We start from the raw sequence: 21,059 nt of genomic DNA on the forward strand, positions 1-21,059 counted from the left end.
CACCTGGTGGTCAGAACGAGCCCCACAGCGTTCCAGGGCTGGAGGAGGGAACTGGGGACGCGCATCTGTCGTCTGCCGCCTTCCTCCCACTTTCTTCCCACCAGCCTTCCCCACTCTCGCCGCGTTGCCATCTTCCGCCCTCTGCCCTAGCGCCCTGAAGAAGGGCAGTCTTTCCTTGGGCACTCGGAGAGATTTCATAAACCACATGCCCCCTGCCTGTGGAGCCCACCCTGTGGGTGGTGGGGGCAGGAAGCTGGTGGGGCAGGTGGGGGCTCCTCTAATGACTTCTCTACCACGGGCACAACCCTCTCCCACACCTGGGCATCCAACTTGACCTTCTTCCCTGCCCCTCCCCGTCGGCTTATCCCACCTCTCATCCAATCATCTCTCCATTAGGCTCCTCCCCTCTAATTTAGGCAAAGGCAGGGGTTTCTGATAGGCACACCTGCTCAGCCTGGGCTCCCGGGCAGTCGGCTTCCTGGGCGCAGGAAACCCTCTCCTCTCCTCTCTCTCTCTTATTTATTTTTGAAAAGGATTTACTTGGGCCCTGCAGGATAGCCTGGCAGCTAAAGTCCTTGCCTTGTATGCAGTGGGATCCCATTTGGGCGCCGGTTCTAATCCTGGAGGCCCCACTTCCCATTCAGCTCCCGGCTTGTGGCCTGGGAAAACAGTCGAGGATGGCCCAAAGCCTTGGGACCCTGCACCTGTGTGGGAGACCCAGAGGAAGATCCTGGCTCCTGGCTTCAAACTGGCTCAGCTCTGGCCGTTGCGGTCACTTGTAGAGTGAATCAGTGCATGGAAGATCTTTCTCTCTCTCCTCTTCTGTATATCTGACTTTCCAATTAAATTTTTTTCAAATGTAGTTGCTGGCATTATGTCACATTGCATTTAGCTGACACCTGTGATGCAGGCATCCCAGAGGAGGATCCGAGTCCTTGCTGTTCCACTTAACAGATGGATCTGGTGGAAGGAAGATCTTTCCGTAACTGCTCTGGAAACAAATAAACTGGAAACATGAAGAAACTCACGTTATTGCCAGTGCTGGCCCGGGTGCCCTCCGCCAGCCTCCATCACCTTGCTCCCTTGGGGGCTCCCCCACACTCTCAGCCCTCCCATGTGCACCCCACCTGCGTGGTTCTAGATCTCCCCTCACTGTTTGCCCTCACAGCCTCTTCTTGTGTGGGGTGGAGGGACCCCCCTATAGCTTCCTGAGAAGGGTGAGTGGGAATCTGAAATGTTGTGACCCCCCTCGGGTGGGGTCAGGCTTTCCTTGGGGTTCTGGATCCATTGTCCTCCCGTTCCCACAGCCAGAAGTCAGAGGTGGGACGTTATCCCAGCTCCTCCTGTCTGCCTGTGACCAGCTTCTGCATCCGGAGGCTTGTAGAAGTCTCTGCTTGTTTCCAAACTTCTGATATTTCAACATCTTGGGTCTCAGCGCGGAACTATTTTGGTGAATCATGCAGGGCCCTTTCAACCTGGCTACCTATTCAATTTTTTTTTTTTAAATCAGATTTTAAAAACTAAAGCGTGACTTCACCATCTAGGAAAAACAAGATCATCCCAATGGATACAGGAAAGCACTCGAGAATTGCAACACCATATGATCAGCCATGCGTACAAGGGAACTTTCTCAAGCTAATACAGGTGTCTAAGAAGAAAATTGACACTCCCATCGTCAACATGCATCCAGATCCTTTTAAGATGTGGAAAAACGCAAGGCTGGGCATTCAAACTGTCCCGCAGGTCTTGCCAGGGGCACGGGGCAAGAAACAGGCGGGCAGGCAGAGTGGAGATGCCTGAAGCTTCTCAGGCACGGGCACCCATCTAGGCGGAAGGCTGGGTGGATTATACAACCCATTACAGCAGCAAGGGAGCTAAACAGTGTTGCCTGGTCCAAGGTCCACAGACAACAATCAGATCTAGTTCTAGATACTAACCAAGAACAGTGAAGCAGGGACATGCAAGAACACCACAGAACAAAGAGGAAGCACGTAGGGATACCTTGTAACATCTAATAATGGCTTTTCTGTAACCTTGGTCCAGCCTTGCCCTAAGGCATGTCCCCAGGGAGACACGCTGCTAGTGCCAAACTGAAGATTTCCCAGTTGTTGGGTGCCCTTTCTCCCGGCCGGATAAGAGCCATTGTTGTGCACAATCTAGCTAACTCTGGCGAGAACTTTCCTCCAGGTTGGAAATATGCCTTGCTCCTGTGTGTGGTGTTGGAGCTCTCTGCGGGTTTGGATTCGCAGTTTAACCGGCTGAGCAGTTTTTCTCCCGATTCCTGCTGGCCCCTGTGGCTGTCCTGTGTGAAGGGCCTGATCCAGCCCTTGGCCGCCCACCCATGCCCCAGGACTGCGTGATACTTGGGGTGCCCGACTGCTTTATGGAGGAGCTGCAGGAATTTTCCCCACCATGCCCTTCGTCAGTTTATGAGGGTCTTAAATCGTTTCTTTTTCTGTTCATTCTATATATAATCTTTTAACGAGGGAGGTTGAACACTTTATTGTTGTCTAGATTATTGTTTCTTAAGTGACTCATACTCTTTGGTGTCTTGCTCAAGAAATCTTTCCTTACTGCATGGATGTGTTTTGTAATAGTCTCCTCCAAAACTTTCAGTGTTTGTCTTTCACTTTTAAATTTTTTGGTTTTTGTTTTAAGATTTATTTATTTTTGGGCCCAGTACTGTAGCCTACTACATGAAGCCCTTGCCTTGCACATGCCGGGATCCCATATGGGCACCATTTTTTTTTAAAGATTTATTTTATTTTTTTATCGCAAAGTCAGATATATATAGAGGAGGAAAGACAGGAAGATCTTCCATCTGATGATTCACTCTCCAAGTGATTGCAATGGCTGGAGTTGAGCCAATCCGAAGCCAGGAGCCTGGAGCATCATCCGGGTCTCCCGAGTGGGTTACAGTGTCCCAAGGCTTTGGGCTGTCCTTGACTGCTTTCCCATACCACAAGCAGCGAGCTGGATGGGAAGTGGGGCTGCTGGGATTAGAACCGGCGACCACATGGGATCCTGGCGCATGCAAGGCGAGGACTTTAACCACTACGCTATTGCACTGGGTCCATGCATCTTTTTTTTTTTCACCAAAACTTTTCTTTGAAGATTTATTTATTTTTACTGGAAAGTCAGACATACAGAGAAGAGCAGGAGAGTCAGAGAGGAAGATCTTCCATGCACTGATTCACTCTCCAAGCGGCTGCCACAGCCAGAGCTGCGGATCTGAAGCAAAGAACTTGGAACCTCTTCCAGGTCTCCCATGCGAGTAAGGGTCCCAAGGCTTTGGGCTGTCTTCAACTTCTTTCCAGGGCCACAGGCAGGGAGCTGGATGGGAAGTGGGGTCGCAGAGACTAGAACCAGAACCGGGGCCCATATGGGATCCTGGCCCATGCAAGGAGAGGACTCTAGCCACTAGGCTAGCGTGCCAGGCCCACACCACAACTTTTTAACTTCTCGTCACTATCAGATCCATAATGTCTCAGGAAAATGTAATGATTTTATTCCATAACAATCTTGCACATTTTTCATTAGATGTGTGCCTACATTCTTTACATATCTATTTAAAAGATTTATATTTTTTGGGCCTGGCAGCATGGCCTAGTGGCTAAAAGTCCTCGCCTTGAACGCTCCAGCATCCCATATGGGCGCCGGTTCTAATCCCAGCAGCTCCACTTCCCATCCAGCTCCCTGCTTGTGGCCTGGGAAAGCAGTCGAGGTTGAGGATGGCCCAAAGCCTTGGGACCCTGCACCCACGTGGGAGACCCAGAAGAGGTTCCTGGCTCCCGGCTTTGGATCGGCACGCACCAGCTGTTGCAGTCACTTGCGGAGTGAATCATTGGATGGAAGATTTTCCTCTTTGTCTCTGCTCCTCTCTGTATATCTGACTTTGTAATAAAATAAATCTTTAAAAAAAAGATTTATATTTTTATTGGAAAGGGATATTTATATATATAGAGAGAGGACAATCTTCCATCTGTTGGCTCACACTTCAAGTGGCCACAACTAAGTTGACCTAAAGTCAGTAGCTAGGAGCTTCTTCTAGGTCTCCTACATGGTTGCAGGGTCCCAAGGTTTGGGGCCGTCCTCCACTGCTTTCCCAGGCCACAAGCAGGGAGCTGGTTGGAAAGTGGAGTAACCAGGATGTGAACCAGTGGCCATATAGGATGCTGGCACTTGAAGGGGGAGCATTAGCCAATTGAGCCATTGTGCCTGGCCCATACATAATTAGTTCTAAATTGTTTTTGGCTGGCATATGGAAACTCAAAAGATCTCTGCATATTGACTTTTTAAATCAAGAACAATTTTATTACTTTTTTTAAAATTAATTTCACGAGATGATCAGAATAGTTTTGTTGATTTTCTACATAAAACCTGAAAGTAAGAACAGTTTTGGTGATTGAGGATTCTTTTACCATTCTTTCGTTTTGTGGCTTGAGACAGCATTGTGCAAGGTACACCTGTAACTTGAACATTACTACCAGCTACCTTAAACATTAAGGAGGAACAGGTACAACTAATTTTATATCTCATTTAACCAGATGTAACAAAAATGTTTCACTGTACAACATATATATGTGTGTGTGTGTATATATACACACATAATTATTGAGATATTTTGCAGTGTTTTTCTTTTCAATTTTTGTTTGTGCACTAGGTCTTTGAGATCTGGCATGTGTTTAATTTTGCATCTTAGCCTCATCCTATTTTAAATGCCCAGTAGTTGCTGTGGCTGGTGGCCCTGTGGTGGTGGCGGGGATGGAGAAGCCGCAGTGGCATGGGACTGGGACTGCAGCTGGCCTGCTTGTCACCCATTTCAAAGGGAATGCTTCGCATGCTTCACCATGATCAGCGTATGTGCTGTGGTTGCCTAAGATTACTTTCTCAGGATAGAAACATTCCCTCTAGTTTGCTATAAGACGTGTGTGTTTTATTTACTTAAAAGATTTATTTATTTTCACTTGAAAGGCAGAGGAGAAATGGAGATATTTTCCATCGACTGGTGCACTTCCCAAGTGCCTGCAATAGCCGGGGCTGAGCCAGTCCGAAGCCAGAAGCAGGCGTTTCCTCTGGGTTTCCACGTGCATGTGGGGTCCCAAGGCTGTGGGCCATCCTCGACTGCTTTCCCAGGCCACAAGCAGGGAGCTGGATGCGAAGTGGAGCTGCTGGGACTAGAACCAGTCTCCATCTGTGATGCTGGCGTTGCAGGTGGAGGATCAGTGTACTATGCCAGGGCACGAGCCCCTACCGGAGTTTTGAAGTATAAACTCTTTTTGAATTTTCCCTCTGTTGAGCTGCCCCACCCTTCGTCTTCCCCTTCATCTTTAAGGTGGTCAATGATGTTGATTTCCCGCTGTTAAACCAATCTTACATTTCTGGGACGACCGGTCTTGGTTACAGCGTACTACCAGACTACCAGATTCAGCTGGTTAATACTTAGATGTACATTTTTTTTATGTCTGTATTTTCTTTTCTTCTGTACTTGTCATAAAGACCTGGGAAATAGTCCCTCTTTTTCTATTATGTGGAAGTGGTGGGCTGAGACTGGAATCGTGTCTTCCCATGGCTCCAGTGCAGCTCTGGGGTCCAAATGTGTGGGTGGGAACACAGCTGTTGACCCGCCGGCTCTATGGCACCTTTGCCAAATGATGGACTTCAGATGAAGAAAGCGGTAATGCTCTCACTCTCCAGGTGGCACATGTCACCTGCGCTAATGCTCCATGCATCGGTGACTGTCCCAGAACTCCCTGTGGGATGGACGCCACCTGCTGATTCGCACCACAGTGTCAAATCCATGTCTTGTTGCCTTGGGTTGCTTTTGCAAGCTGATGCATAAAATGATTGATAACATCCCATCTTTTCTTCTCCCTTGTGATGTGCCTGCATATTTCTTTACCTTTTTATTCCTGAGGGAGACGGTGTCTTCTTTTTTATCAGTTTGACAAAGGGCTGTGCCATATCATCTGTCCTTTGCCGGTCCTCTGCCTGCTCTCAGAGTGACCTTCCACTGCTAGCCTCCCTCCGATCTTCTTGGTTTTTTAGAGGCTTATCCTTTCTCCTCTAAAGCCGTTTATTCTTATTTTTAAAAGATTTATTTTTATTGGAAAGTCAGATATCCAGAGAGTAGGAGAAACAGAGGAAGATCTTCTGTCTGATGATTCACTCCCCAAGCGGTGGCAACAGCTGGAGTTGAGCCAATCAGAAGCCAGGAGACAGGAGCCTCCTCCGGGTCTCCAGGATTCAAAGGCTTTGGGCTGTCCTGGGCTGCTTTCCCAGGCCACAAGCAGGGAGCTGGATGGGAAGCCGGGTCTCCAGAATTAGAATCGGTGCCTCACCAGCATATGCAAGGCGAGGACTTTAGCCGCTAAGCTATCGGGCCGGGCCCCTTCTGATCTTCTGAGCTGTTTGACCTGTTTGTGCCTTGCTCTCTGCCTTTCTCGCTTCTGAACCCCAAAGTTCACAAACTCCCCTCTGGGTAGGGCTTTAGCTCTTTGCCTTCCACTTTCAACATACATTCATACCCAATTCAACATAGTTTACAATTAACATTATGATCTAAAAAAAACAGTTATTTAGAAATGCATATCTGAATTTCCAAGCACGTGGAGCTTTTGAAGATATCTTTTAGGTGTTAATCTCGAACTTCTAGGTGTTGGGATCACAGAAATGTTTTCCACCTCTTTCTACTCATGCGACGTCACGAGAGGAATGCTTCCCTCGCTCGCGTGCCACGAACATGAGAAGGTCCTGTGTTATGGGTCGTAGTTAACAAACGGTCTCGGATCAGGTTCACTATTCAAGTTGTTAAATTGTCCGAGTCTTCTGTTTGCTTGCTTATTCTTTCAACTCAGGACGGCCGTTTGGCATCTCCCACTATAATCACGATTCCTTCGTGTTTCTGGTAGGTTAAGACCACAGTTCTAGAGTTTGAAATCTTGCTTTTCCGAGAGAAAATAGAAGCTTTGGCCATTTGAACAGAGCGGGTCTGAGGCTTGAGATGCTTCTTCCCAGCTCTTTGTTAGCATTTATTTGCATGTCGTTTCCCCCACGCTTCACTTCCAACTATTCCGAGCTGATCGTGCCTCCTGGGGATGCCTCTTGTTTTACTCCCGATTTACTTTGTATTTGAACTGCGCTATTTACTTGGCCCGCAGCTGCTCAATTACAGGACATTTGCATCCGTGTCCCTCACCCTTTGTCCCGCCGTGCTCTATTGATTTTTCTCTCCCCAGCTAGTCCCCCGCTTTGGGAATGTTTGGTTGGCTTTCTCATTCCATTTCCTCCTCTAATAACTTGGATAAATATGACAGCTGGTTTTCCATTGTTTCATTGTTTACCCCAGCCAGGACGGCTGGAATTCTTAACGCATCGGTTTTTTTTTCAGTTCCTCTCCGAGCTTGGAAAAGTCCTAGCACACTGGTCCAACTGCACGCTCTCACATTGGGCACCCCTGGGGCGCGTCTTCACTCTCCTGGGTACCCGGATAATGTTGTTTAGTTCCTGGTCTAGTCTACACCGCGTGTTCTTCCTCATCACCCTTAGAGCCGTCTCTGGCCCTTTGCCTCTGGCCCCTAAGTTACCGCGTTGGAATTTCTTTGGGGGAGGATGCCAAGTTCTTAAAACAATATATTTGCAAATGTCACAATTTCCACCCCCTCCCTTCCCCCATTCTAGTAAGCCATTCGTCTTTGCCCTTCGGCTTCGATGATTTTCCTTGGAGGTGGTTCCTCATTCTTCCTTTTTTTTTTTTTTAATCGTGCCGTGGCCTCCCGGCTCCTTTGCTCTCCACAGCTAGATGTCAACCTCCGAATTCTGTTCTCCGGAGCGTCACGGGCTTAATTCTGAGGGAAAAGAGGACTTTACTGCCCGGAGCGACCCAGCCAGATCTCCCAGTGAGGAAGGGATAGCAAAGTTCTGTGACGCAGGCCAGGGACAAGTTCTCGAAAAGGACTGGGGGCACTTGGCACGGCGCGGAGCTGAGGGCCCCGTGGACGTGCTGGAGTGGATGCAGCAAGCGGAGCAGGGATAGCCGGGGGCGCCGCTGCGACAGCACACGGGGGTGTGTGTGTGGGGTCAGCCTGGGTCTGGGTTCTCCGGGCGCCTCGGTCTCCGGACTCTGGGCCCCCACGAGGTGGGAAACGCCTTGCGCCAGCTTCCTCAGACGCGCGTGAGGGGCCGCGTCGCGCGGGCGCACGAGCCCGGGTCAGGCCACGTGAGCGCCGCACCAAAAAAGTCCCGCCGCCGGCTCGCAGAGGGGGCGGGGCCTGAACGCCGCGAGCGCGGGCAGGGCACGCCTCCTCTCCCCCACCGCGCGCGCGGGCCCGCCCCGCCCCCTCCGCGCGCGCGCGCCCGGCAGCTCGCAGGCGCCGCGGAAAACGTTGCGCAGGTTCCAAAATGGAACGTCGGCGGCGTGAGGGAGCGCGAGGGGGTGTGCGCGCGTGCGCGTGCGCGTGCGCGCCCGGGCGAGGGTGACGGGGGACCCCGCTGGCCCCGAGCCTCGCGCGCAGCAGCCGCGGCCCCGCAGCTCCGCCCCCGGCCCGGCCCGGCCCCGGGCCCGCTCGTCCGCCGCCCCGCATGGAGCTGTCAGCCATCGGCGAGCAGGTGTTCGCTGTGGAGAGCATCCGGAAGAAGCGCGTACGGAAGGTGAGGCTGCTCGGCGTGCGCGGGGTTGGGTGGGGGGCGGGGAACGGCTCCCGGGACCCCCGTGGGGTCGCCTCGGGTCCCCCAGCACCGTCCCTTCCACGCCTGGGGGGGAACCGGAGAGTGGGGGCTGAGGGGTCCCGGGAAGCGTTGGCGCTGCCAGGCTCGGCTCCCCAGCCCGTGCCTCAGTTTACCCGTGCAGGGAGAGTAGAGTAAAAGTTACCGGTCCGGGATATGTGTGTGTGTGTGTGTGTACGTTCAGGGCGGGGGTGGGAGAGTCCTGAGCGCCGCCCGCCTCCATCCCACTTTTACTCCAAATACGGGGAGACTGAGGCCCAAGCTGAGGAACCTGCCTCCTCTTGTTGGGGTTCGAGTCGGGTCTCGAACTCGGGGCACTTAGTACCGAGGCCTTTTTAAGTTGGTGGCCGAGCTTTGGAAAAGTCTGCTCGTGCCTCAAGTTTTCTTGTTTGGACTTTGCCCTCTCTCGGTCCCTGCCAACACCTCCCCCCTGCCCCCCAGCGCACACCCCTCTTCCCCGCCTCCCTCCTCCTCTTCCTCCTCCCAGCCCCTCCCGCACCGGTGCATCCTCTAAGCTCTTTCCCTTCAGCCTGCCTCTTGGGGAGTCCTCCTGCTGAGTCCTCCCCCCACCCCGCGGGCTGAGACCCCCTGCCCCCCAACCCGCCAGCAGTCGCACTTCCTGCACGTGTCTGCCTATTGAGGGGGCTCTCTTCGGACTGCAGGTAGGGGCTGGGTGAGATCTTGGGAGAAAAGTTGCTTTCCTGGCACTCGCTCACCAGGTGGTCTTCCCTCATCCCCCTGCAGGGTTGGGGAATGGTGGGGAAGAGCCTGAGCCTTGACCTCCTGCTAATTTCCCAGGATCCAAAAGGGGGAGACCTGACCTGCTCAAGGTCGCACAGCTGGCCAGGTTGGGAGGCAGGGCTGGGGCGCTCTGCTGGTCACAAGCCAGCGCATCTTCTGCCTGGAGAGAAATCTCAGCGTTGGTGTCTTGGGCCAAGGACGAGGGACCCAGTGGGTCCTGGGTCTTCTGCCCCCTTCCCCAGCCCCTCTTGTCTCTTGGTCTGGGGGCTCCCTTGCCCCCCAGGAAAGGATGAATTCCTTTAGTCCAGTGGTTACCCTGGCTCTGAGGGGTGGGTGGGGGCCAGTAGCTCTCAGCTGGCACTGGACAAGCAGCTCACCCTTACCCAGCAGGGGCACCATGCTCCTTTGGGTCAGGGGGAGAGGGACGGCACTGGGAGGAGAGGCCAGGAGATGGCACAGCTTGGTCCTCAAGTTTTGGTAAGCAGAATCTTGGTCCTCTTCCCTGGAAGGGAGCCGGGCCTGGCTCTGTTGCCTAGCAACTAGAGCACACCCCCATCCCCATTTCTGAGGGTTTTTTCAGGTGAGGAGGGCAGGTTGGAGGAGGGGGCGCTCCAGCAACAGCTTCCTAGGCTTGGAGCCTTCCATTCTAGAGGGGCAGGGCAGAATTGGGGTCTTGCACAGGGACCCTGGCTGGGGGATCCTGGGTGAGGACATCTGTCTGCTCCCACCTGGTCTCCCATATCCCCACGTGTGTCGTGGTGGCAGGTGCCAGTGCCCAGCTGCAGCAGGGAGGGCAGTCTGGGATGGCCGTGGAACATGGGGACTGGGTTTGGTATGGGAAGCACTGTCCTGTGAATGGTTGTGGGGCGACTGTGGATCTTACCATGTGTTTCTGTCTCTTCCCAGGGCAAAGTCGAGTATCTGGTGAAGTGGAAAGGATGGCCCCCAAAGTAAGGTCCCCACCCACCCATCTGCCTGCCCACCCCCTCCCCGCCAGCCCTGGGCTTTATCAGCGTTTAGCCCCAGCTGCTCTGCACCTGGGCTCTGACCTTAGAGGCGCCTCCTCTTCTTCTTCCCCCACTCCCTGTGGGGTGGGACCTGTCCTGGCAAAGCCCCTGCGGTGAGCTCCTGAGTCCACTGAGCCACGTGGCCCAAGCACAACCCTGAGTGCATCTTGCCTTAGTGGCCGGCAGGTTTAGCCTATAGAGTTCCCAGGTCTCAAGAGGAGGAGACCAGCTCAGAGAGGAGCTCCCATCCTGGATGGTATGGCTGCAGCTGACCCCTCTCCCGCTTGCTCCACCTCTTTTACCCTGGCCCAATTGGGAACCTTCCCACCAACCAATCATCTCTTGGCAGCGGGTTGATGGAGGAGGGAATGAGCCAGCTGTGGGACCTCCCCATTGGAGACCAACTCCTGGAAACCCCCTTGCCCAGGGCTACGCTGTGAGTGGGGGGGGGTGTGTTTCTGCTGCAGCTGGGCCAGCAGGTGCTGCTGCTCTGGCATTGGGTGCTGGGGCACCCCTGGGAGATAGTGGAGTGGACTCAGCTTCCCTCTGTGAAATGGGTTTGACAGTCCTGGGTCTGCTTACTCCTAAGAGGCCTTGTTGGGTGGATGGTCTGGACATGTGTGCTGGGTGCCCATTGATGGGCAGGGGCACAGCATGGAGGTGATGAGCCTGCTCACCGTACCCTCTCCCACTGCCACCCCAGCCTCGCTTCCCAGACTTCCCCAGAGGCAGAAGTCCTCTGTGGGGACTGCTCAGAGGTTGGGCCTGAGTGGGGAGCAGTCAGAGGAGCCCCCGCTCCTTAGCTGGCGGTGCCCCTCGCAGCTCTGGGACTGGAGATGCACTGGTCCTGGCTTGTCAGCCTGCAGCTTCTGCCAGCTTGTTTCCAGCATTTGAAAGTTTGCTGCTCTAAACAGAGGCCCTCGTCAATGCCAGGTTCTTTCTGCCAGTTGCACTGACCTTGCTTAGGGACATGTCTGGCCAGCGGGGCTTCAGTCATGTGGGCGGTAGCAAGCATACCCAAGCCGAGACTTGCACTGTGTTGCCTCAGTCTGGGGTGGGGGCAGGGAATTCAGGGCTGTCAGTAGCCCCCCTCTCTGTGCAGGGGCCACAATTCCAGGCCCCGCAGGTAAAGCCAGGAAGGCTGCTCCTGTCTGCTAATACCTTGGGGGAGGCAGGCAGGTAGGGACACAGAGACCTTCTGGCTGCTGCCCCATGACACAGGAGGAGCTGGGAGCATCCTGGAGGACGCTGCCAGCAAGGGACCCCCAGGGACCCACTATCCTCCAGCCTGCCCAGGAGCCTGCGGCTCCCCCTTGGGCAGTGAGGCCTGTTTCCTTAGGATTTGGAAAGCAGCTTTGGTGTTGGCATTAGTGGGCAGGGCCACAGCCAGTCTGCTCAGCAGCACGCCTGAGGCAGGACACAGATGCCCACAACAGGGAATAGTCTCCCATGGGGGCTGCTTTGTCCTCCATGCTGGATCCGCGGGCGTTCGCATTCCTTAGGTCCCACGCGGGATGTGCCGGGTCTCATCCAGACCTCACTGCAGCCCCAAGTCAGAACCCAGCACCGTGCAGCCCCAGTTTTAAACTGGGACCCAGAGACCTGGCTCTGCTGAGTCCCTGCGGGGTTTGCACCTGCCCTACCGGCGCCTGGGGCACGGCTCGCAGCTGTCTAGGACACCCCACTATCGCCTTGACCTCCTTACTGTAGCGCCCCGGGAAGCCCATCAGATCCCCGCTGTCCTGGTTTTGTTTATCGGGCGTGGGGGGGCGGGTCCTGGCGGTCACGTGGTCGTGTTTATCTCCAAGCGGCGCGCGCTGCCTCCGCCCCTTTCGGTTTGCCTGGTAATCCTGGGCTCGCAGTCCGGTGCGTGAGTGCGTGCTTGCGTGCGCATGCTCGGCCAGGGAGGGGCGGGGCGAGAGCCTCCCGCAGACCCCGCCCATGGCACGCTGGCTCCGCCCTTCAACCAGTCTGGTGTTCCCCGCCTCCGGCTCCTCCAAGGTTGGGAAAACCATCCCTGTCTGTGATGCCACTCTTCGCGAGTCCCCCCTAGGACGTCGGCAAAGCCCTCCGCAAAATGATGGAGACACTCAGGACACACTTCATCTGCGTGTCGTGGAGGGAAGGGCTCCTGGGCCGAGCCTGCACTCCTGCTGTGAAGGCGGATTTTAGGGCAAGGACTCCATCCACTAGGACCCTGGTGATTCCTGAGCGGGGTCGGGCCGGCCGGGGCTGGATGGGGCGCACTGCACATCCCCACCCCGCCTCCGGGAGCTGGGACTGTTTGATACCGTGCAAGATGAACCAGGAAACTTTAAGATCACCATTCCCTTTTTATTTTGGGGAAAGTTACAGAGCGGGAGTGGGGGTGAAGACCAAACTTCTCTGTACTAGTTCACTCTCCAGATGGCTGAGCTAGGAGGAAGCCGGGAGCCAGGAACCTCTTCTGGGTCTCACATGTGGGTTTAGGTGCCCAGGTGTTTAATCCATCCTCCGCTGCTTTCCCAGGTGATTAGCAGTGGAGCAATGGGATGAAGCAGCCCCCTCACAGGATGCCAGGTCACAGGTGGCAGCTTTACCTGCTGCTGCACATGCTGTCCCCTCAATCAAGGTGTGAGGTGAGCTGGTCAACAGGACAGGTCTCCGCCCAGCCTCTGCCACCTGCCGCCCCCCTGAGCACTCACACCTGCCCAGCTCTGGCAAGGACCACAGAGATTTGCGTGTTACACTTATTTGTGTGTAGGTGTGTCGTTTGTTTGTTAGACAAGAGTGCAAGCCACTGTGGCCTGCTGTCCTTCCCCAGGCCCCTGCAGTGGCCAGGCCTGTGCTGGACACGGGAGCTCCATTCAGGTCTCCCATCAGCAGAAAGTGGGAGCCCTGAACCAGGAATTGGACGCCCTGACACGGAATGTGGGCTGTGTGCCTATTCTGTGGACATGTGTGTGCTTTCCAATTGGAGAATCTTCTGTGGTTGTATCTGTTTATTGCACATGTTGCTTTTTTTTTTCTTTTCCAAGTTTGTCTTTAAAACAAAGTGGCATTGTGGTAAGACGGGTAAAGCTGCTACCAGTGACGCCAGCATCCCAGGTGGGTACCTGTTCGTGTGCCAGCTGCTCCACTTCCTGCTAATGTTCCCAGGAAAAGCAGCAGAGGATGGCCCCAGGGTTAGGACCCCCACCATCCAGTTGGGTACCCCAGATGAAGTTCCTGGTTTCCAGCTTTGGCCCCAGGCAGGCAGCCGTGGCTTCCACACAGGCGGGGTGGCGCTCACCTCTTGTTCCTGTCCCCAGGTACAGCACGTGGGAGCCGGAAGAACACATCTTGGACCCCCGCCTCGTTATGGCCTACGAGGAGAAGTAAGGGGCTGCTGTCCGCTGCTGGCTCTGGGCAGGAGGGCACCTGATGGGGCAACCCCGCATGGTCTACAGCTTGGGGAAGCAGTGGTACTGAGACTCCAGGCCCCTGGCCTGTTGCTGGGTGCTGGTGGCCACTTCCTTTGCCCACCCAGGCCTCAGTCTGTCTGCTGTAAAGTGGGCCCCAGTTCTGCTTCATGGAGGTGCCCTGTGCTCAGGGGCCAGGCCAGGGAGGCAGTGGTGGCAAACCAGGGACAGTCTGCCTCCTGTTGCAGCAGTCCAAGCAGGGCAGGTGGCCTTCGGAGCCGGGGCTGAGCCGCCCTGCTACGTGGCCCCTCTAGCTGCTGCCCTGTGGGAGTCCCAGCTTTATCTGGGAATATGATAAAGGCACATCGGTGCCTGGCAGGTGTGGCCCTTCCCACCATGACCACCTCAGGCATTTGAAATAGGTGTCTGGATTCCCTGGGGTAGGCTGATCCCTGCTGGAAATTTGGGGCTGTGGGGCGACCTAAACCAGGAAGCAGAAGTAAGCGTTGCTGGCTTCTGCACCTGCATGCACACACGTGTACGTATGTATGTGCTGCACACATCTTCCTTGGTACTGTTCTGGAGAGCCTGTGGTTGCGTGGCCTGTCAGCGGTGTGTGATACATGTTCATGGCCCCTGGTAGAGGGATGGGGTCCAGCCTGCAGGTTTGCTGAGTAAATGCCGCAGGCAGCGGGGACATCCAGGTTGATCCAGCTCCCAGCTGGGGCAGGCTGGACAGAGTGGTGCTTACAAAAGGCCTTACCACACTCCTCTACCGCCCTGGGTTGCCCTGGCCTTGCTCCTCCAGAGCAAGCCTCGCGTCAGGTGTTTGCAACATCAGAGCAAATGCTGCGGCCACATGGGGGACTGTTCCCCCAGCACACAGGGCAGAGCCTCTGAGCTCCCACATCACTCCTAGCAGCCCTGAGTCCCGCCTCACCTGCAGACCAGCACCCTTCCTGCTGGCCAGATGTGAAGTCCGGGCCCCCCAGCATGACAAGTGGGGAAGTTTGGGGCAATGGGCCAGGGCAGTGGGGTGAAGCAGATGCTGGGCCATCACCTGGGGAGTCACCAGTATTTCCTTTTCTTTTGCCACCTGCCGCTCACCCCAGGGAGGAGAGAGACCGAGCATCAGGGTATAGGAAGAGAGGTCCGAAACCCAAGCGACTCCTGCTGCAGGTAAACCGACCAGTGCTATAGTGCTTCCGTCCTCTCTCCTGGCTTCAGCCCCTCCCTGGATCCTGCAGGCAGGCGAATGCTGGGGAGGGGGTTGGGCAAGGCCCAGACGGGGAGGACATGTGACTAATGGAAGCCTAAGATGTTTTGAAAGCTTAGAGAGTGTGAACAGGCCTTCTGGTGCTCAGCGTCTCAGGCATAAATTGGTAACCTTTGGGAGCCCTAGAACCATAAGGAATGAGGGACTATGGGAGACCCATAGAACCCTGGAGCTGCAGGCATGGAATAGTGGGCTAGAGACCAGATGGCGCCTCTCCCAGGGCTGCCGGTGGGTCCTTGCGTCTCAGCCGTGGCTGGGGCGCTGCGCTGACGGCAAGGGTTTCAGTGGACAGCAGGTGAGACTGCAGCTACGGGCATCCTGGGATTCAGGACAAGTCTCTGGAGTGCTCGGTGCAGTGGGGGTGTCTGAAGCCACACAGTCTGTCCCCATGCGATGTGGCCCTCCTGGTCCTGGAGCATCTGGGGTCTCCATCCGCACGGCAGCCAGTCTGCCTGGCCTGCCTCCCCAAGCTCCTTTTGGGCCCTTGTGGTCGTCGTAGTTCTCAGGGACCGAGAGCCGATAGGAGGGGTGGGCTTTGGGGAAGTGGGGCAGGAAGAGCCTCCAGCCTTTGAGGGACTGTCCTATCCCCCGGGAGCTCTGCCCGTGATGCTGCCGCTATGGGAGCACTTGTCCCCCGTCACAGGTGCAGCAGGAGTTTTTCCTGGGATGATCCGGGGCTCCCAGCACCGTATTCCTGCTCTCCTGGGTTACAGGGCTGCATCCCAACAGGGTTCAAGGGGTACACCAGGAAGGCCTGGGCCCCCCAGGGCCCCACCCAGAGCTGCTGTCCCCACGGTGGCTTTTGTAACACTTGCCCCTTTTCCAAAAGCACATCCACACTTTTTCCGTCTGCCTCTTAAGTGCTCCTCCAGTGTGCAGCAAAGGAATCAGCCATACGGTCCCCATCCCAGGGGAGGGGCAGGGGCCTGAGGGCTTGGAGAGCAGGTGCAGGGGGATTGGAGGCAGGGCTGACCGCCGTACCCTGGCTTGCCCCTCCTCCCCCGCAGCGGCTATACAGCATGGACCTGCTGCGGAGCTCCCACAAGGCCAAGGGCAAGGAGAAGCTTTGCTTCTCCCTGACACGCCCTCTCGGCAGTGGGAGCCCCGAGGGGGTGGTCAAGGCGGGGGCGGCCGAGCTGGTGGACAAGGGCCCATGGGTGCCCACCCTGCCCTTCCCGCTCCGCAAGCCTCGCAAGGCCCACAAGTACCTGCGGCTCTCACGCAAGAAGTTCCCGCCCCGCGGGCCCAGCCTGGAGAGCCACAGCCATGGACGGGAGCTCTTCCTGCAGGAGTCGGCAGCCCCAGACGCCCTGCAGGCGGCCGGCGAGTGGGAGCCCATGGAGCAGCCCCCTGAGGAGGAGGGTGAGTCGGCCTGTCGGAGCATGGCGGGGAGGGGATGAGGGAGGGGTGCAGGGCCATGGGGACTGGTGGGGCTGACGGTCAGGGCCTGCCGGGACAGTCGCTGGGGTGTCCCTGGGCTGGCTGGAGAGGCGGAGGGACGGAGCCGGGTTGAGGTCCGGCCCCGTGTCGACCCTGTGCCCGCCCACCTGCCTGCCTTACTCGCCCTGGCCTGTGTCTCTTTGTCCCACGGCTGCAGCAGACACAGATGCGGCCGATGGGCCCCCTCCCTGGACACCCACGCTCCCCCCGAGTGAGGTGACTGTGACCGACATCACGGCCAACTCCATCACCGTCACCTTCCGCGAGGCCCAGGCGGCCGAGGGCTTCTTCCGAGATCGCCATGAGAAGTTCTGAGTCACTGCCGGGCGTCTACTCTTCAACTGTTTTCTTTCTCGGGGGCTTGTGGTGGGGACTCGCACAGACAGGGAACGGTTCGGGGAGGGGTAATTATTTTATTTAAAAAAAAAGACAAACAGAAGAAGGGGGCGTTGCCGCCACCCTGCCTTTCTCTGTGAGGGACTCTAGGGCTGAGCTTCTGGCCAGGGCTCTGAATCCAGGGAAGGCAGGAGGGGCCACCGGTCCTGCTGAAAGGCGGAGGAGCCGGAGGAGCCGGCAGGACCAGAGCCCCCCGCTTCTCCCATCTCCCCTTTCCCCCAGCTTGGGTGGATTCCCAACTTGACACTCCCAAGCTGTATGGAGATGTGGAGGCCACTTTGACCCCAGGGAGGAGGGCGGGAGGAAGGGCTGCTGGCTGAGCCCCTCTGCTGAGTGTGTGCCCTCCCCTCTGCGCCTGGCCTGTGTGCACACTGGCACACGCAGCCCGCTGCACGCATGTGCGCGTGCTGCCCTCCATGAATGTGTCCGCATGGGCCTTGCAAACCTCCCTGAGTAACACGGACTAGGTGAACGTGACGCCAGTTCACAGCACAAAGACCCTTGCCACGACTTGGCCTTCCCTGCCTTGCACGCACACCCCTGATAGCACGTTTGGGCCTGGGGTCACTTGCAGCTGTCAGCAGAGGGCGGGGCTCTGGCTGCAGGAGTGCCAGCTTTGCTGGGCGCCCCCCACCCCAGGCAGCAGGAGCAGCCGCCCCGCCTCCCCTGCCCTTCCCGCCCTTGGAGCCTCTTGTCCTCTCTGACTCAGGTGACTTTGCAGCCCTTACAGCTCGCCGTGTTTTCTGCTCTGCCCTCCCTGTGCCTCTGCCAGCCCAGATGTGGTGTGGGCAGTCAGGGAGGGAGGGAGTGTCCCCCCACTTCTCAGGGCAGACTTGACTCCTGAACCCCTTCCTTCTGCACTCCGTCCCCTCCCTGTCCCAGCTGTGGGCTCTGGTGGCTGGTGGGTCAGCCTGCACACCAGCCCCACATCCTGGTCAGGGCTGCATCTGCCCCGTGGGGGCTCTCGTTTCCTAGTGGGGTGTGCATAGGTGCCGGGCTGGGAGCTGGGAGCCAGGGAGTGACTACTCACATGGAGAGCGTGAAGGAGGCCTCCTACCTTCCCTAGTGCAGCCCAGCCCTGCTGTGGCCCCAGGAAGGCCCTAGGTGTCTGTGAGCAGGGGTGGTACTTCTGCCCCAGGCCTGGCCTCCCCACTTCCCAAACCAAAGACGTCTGCACCCCGCTTCCCATGATGCTCTCCTTTCCTGGTCCCTCGGAGTCTAGGTCAATTCTGTGCTTCCACTGGGGGTGGGTCCCCACGGGGGTGCCCTCATTCACCCCCGGTCCAGGACATGGAGTCCAGAAGAATGTGTTGGAGGGCAGCAGGAATCGCTACCAAACCAAGCTGTAGGCTGCTAGGGGGATCTCCTGGACAGGGGGTCCCAGCAGGGCTGGAAGAGGCAGTGTCCAGCTGGCCCTGTTGCCTTGTGGCTCTGGGATGTGGCAGCAGCTCGCCTGCCGTGCAGGGTGGCTCCATGGCTGCAGGCCAGAGGCTGCATTCTGCAGGAGCAGCAGCACCTCGCCTTTGTGGAAGCCTGTGACCCTGGGGAGGCTGGGTTCCTTGTGGGCAGCCAGGAGCCAGGTGACCTCTGCAAGGGACAGGTGTGGCCATGCAGGCCTTCTCCCAGCCCCTCCACCACAGCCCTCCAGATGGCCAGTACTCTTGGGGAGGGGGTCTTAGGAAGCGTGTAGCCCCCTCCCCTCTCCATTGTTTCCCCAGCCCACCCCGACCTGAATGTAGAGACCCCTGGGTAATTCCCTCTTGCTGTGGGGCTGGGAACTGGGGCTTCCTGCTTGGCGCCCGCCGTTGGGAGGGTCCCCGCTGCCAATGTCTCCCTCCTGGCTCCATGGGGCTGTAGGAGCACCTCCTTTGCACAGAATGAGCTCAGAGCTTCGTTCAGACTCAGTGAATGTATGGGGGAGGGGTGGGGCGCGAGTGGGCCCCGTGGCAGAGCGGTCGCACCATGCGCTTCTATTTTTGTACTGATGTTGGTAAGAGACTGTATAGCATCTATTTATTTAGATGATTTATCTGGTAAATGAGGCAAAAGTTAAACACACATTAAAGGTGATTTTAAAAAACTCTTGGGTTTTGGATCGCATTGCTTCCCTGGGTGGCACCCCTGTGTTCCAGAGCTAAACCACAGCACTGGAGCCTGGCTCTTAGGGCCCGGCTCTAGCAGTCACTGCCTGTGATCTTGGACGTTGAGGAGGGCCTCCCGGGCACCTGGCCCACTGGGAAAACCCCTAGGGGTGTGCAGACCCCTGTCCTCACCTCAAGGGGGCCCAGGTCGCCAATGCCGCCTCCCCCGGCTATCCCTCTGCACGCTGTCCTGCCCACTGCACCCCTGCTGTGTGGTCTCAGCATCTCCCTCTGCTCCAGGACAGGAAAGACCACTCAGGTGATAGGAGCTGGGCCCCTTGCCCACCCTGTGGGCCTGGAGGTCGCATCACCTTTTGGCTGCCCTGGCTAGAGTTAGCAGTCATTCGCTGAAGGTCTCCAGGGGCATCAGCAACCCAGGCGGGGGACCAGGGACACAGTTGGAGCTTCTGGAACCCAGGACGGGTGGAAGAGCCCCAGGAGCACAGCTTGTGGGGCTGCTGGTGTGGGAGTGGAGCTGACACAGCCACCCCAGGCCTGGGGCATGGAAGCAGAATGGTGGCGACCACAGTTGTGAACTCTACAGATGGAAATGCGCAGGCGGTTGTATCATCACGGTCATTGTCAGGACAGAGGTCAAGACGATGCCTGGGGGACCAGTGGTCTGTGACGCTGACATCCCTTGTCCAAGCTAACCAGCTTCCCATCCAGCTCCCTGCTGATGTTCCTGGGGAAGCAGCAGAGGGTGGCTCAAGTGCTTGGGCCTTGCACCCACATGGGAGGCCTGGATGCAGTCCCGGGCCCTCTGGCTTGGCCCACCCCTGACCATTGCATCCATTTGATTTCCCTATCTTTCTCTGTGACTCTGCCTTTTAAATAACAAATACATCTAAAAATAAGTAAATAGGGGCCAGCACAGTGACTCAACAACCTGGATGCTGGTTCTAGTCCAGGCTGTTTCACTTCTGATCCAACTCCTTGCTGGTGACCCAGAAGGCAGTCAAGTATAGCCACAGGGGGACCCAGAAAAAGCTTCCGACTCCTGGCTTCAGTTCAGCTCAGCTCTGGCCGTTGTGACCATTTGGAGCATGAACCAGCAGATGAACGATTTCTGTCATGTGCACATTTAGCTTTTAAATACATTAATTTTAAAAAGTAAGTAAAACGAGTCCCTTGGCCTGTGTTAGCAGTAGAGTCTAGGTAAACTGGGCCTTTTGCAGGCCTTTGTGGAGTGGTGATGGCCTAGGTGCGGTGGGCAGGGCAGGCGAGCCCACACCCTGAGCAGGAGTGAATGGGTGCATTTGACTCACCGGGTGCCCGGGATGGAAAGGAGTCCGGCATCATGAGTTTGCCACAGCGTTTCTAAGACTGGTGGTGGAGCTTGGGGTGGGGCTCTTACCCTCAGTGTCTGCCTTGGACAGGCCGTGCATCCTTTAGCCACAGTGCTGGCCTGCAGACCCGCCTTGAGAGAGGGGACATCTGTGCTTTGGGGCTCTGTGTGTTCTGTGGTGAGCTCTCAGTGCAGGCCCAGCTAGCTCGCACCTACTGTCGAGGGATGGGAAGGGGAGCCCACACTCCTGCCTTAATCCCAAGAGAGCCAGCCCTGCCCTGGGTGGGGTGTTCCCTGGGACAGCCTGCCCCTGGGAGGGGACCTGACAGGTGCACCCTCTGGCCTCCTCACACAGCTTTCCATACACCACCTGCAGATGGTCCCGAGGTTTATGGCACATCTGTGACTGGCACCTGCAGAGGCAGGCCATCCCCAGCCACCCCCTGCTGGAGCTGCAGTGACTGCTGGGGCCACACCCCCCAGAGGGTGTGAACATGTTGGGGAAGGACATGTAAGGTCTCCAGCAGGCCTGAAGGAAGGGCAGGGACAGAAGGTAGCCTTGGTGTTCACTGTGGCCAGGGTGGGCCAGTGGCAGGCTCCACCCCCAACCAGGGGCCCTCCTGGTTTGACTCTCTTCCTGGGACCAAAGGAGGGCACAGCCAGCTT

General features: G+C 56.7%; 1 protein-coding gene across 3 annotated transcripts; it reads left to right on the top strand.

Moving 5' to 3' along the window:
* Positions 1-8,350: 8,350 nt before the first annotated feature.
* CBX7 (chromobox 7) lies at positions 8,351-17,095 on the top strand. Of its 3 annotated transcripts, none has more exons than XM_058673413.1 (6): positions 8,351-8,649; positions 10,372-10,415; positions 13,763-13,828; positions 14,965-15,031; positions 16,136-16,490; positions 16,729-17,095. In XM_058673413.1, the coding sequence occupies exons 1-6, from the start codon at positions 8,581-8,583 to the stop codon at positions 16,881-16,883; spliced, it is 756 nt and encodes a 251-aa protein (XP_058529396.1). In that variant the 5' UTR covers positions 8,351-8,580; the 3' UTR covers positions 16,884-17,095. The 3 variants fall into 3 exon arrangements, with proteins under 3 accessions (XP_058529396.1, XP_058529395.1, XP_058529397.1); XM_058673412.1 differs by having other exon boundaries at positions 16,726-17,093; XM_058673414.1 differs by having other exon boundaries at positions 16,418-16,490; positions 16,726-17,090.
* Positions 17,096-21,059: the final 3,964 nt, after the last annotated feature.

The sequence above is a fragment of the Ochotona princeps genome, chromosome 15, assembly GCF_030435755.1.
Source record: "Ochotona princeps isolate mOchPri1 chromosome 15, mOchPri1.hap1, whole genome shotgun sequence".
NCBI classification, from domain to species: domain Eukaryota; kingdom Metazoa; phylum Chordata; class Mammalia; order Lagomorpha; family Ochotonidae; genus Ochotona; species Ochotona princeps.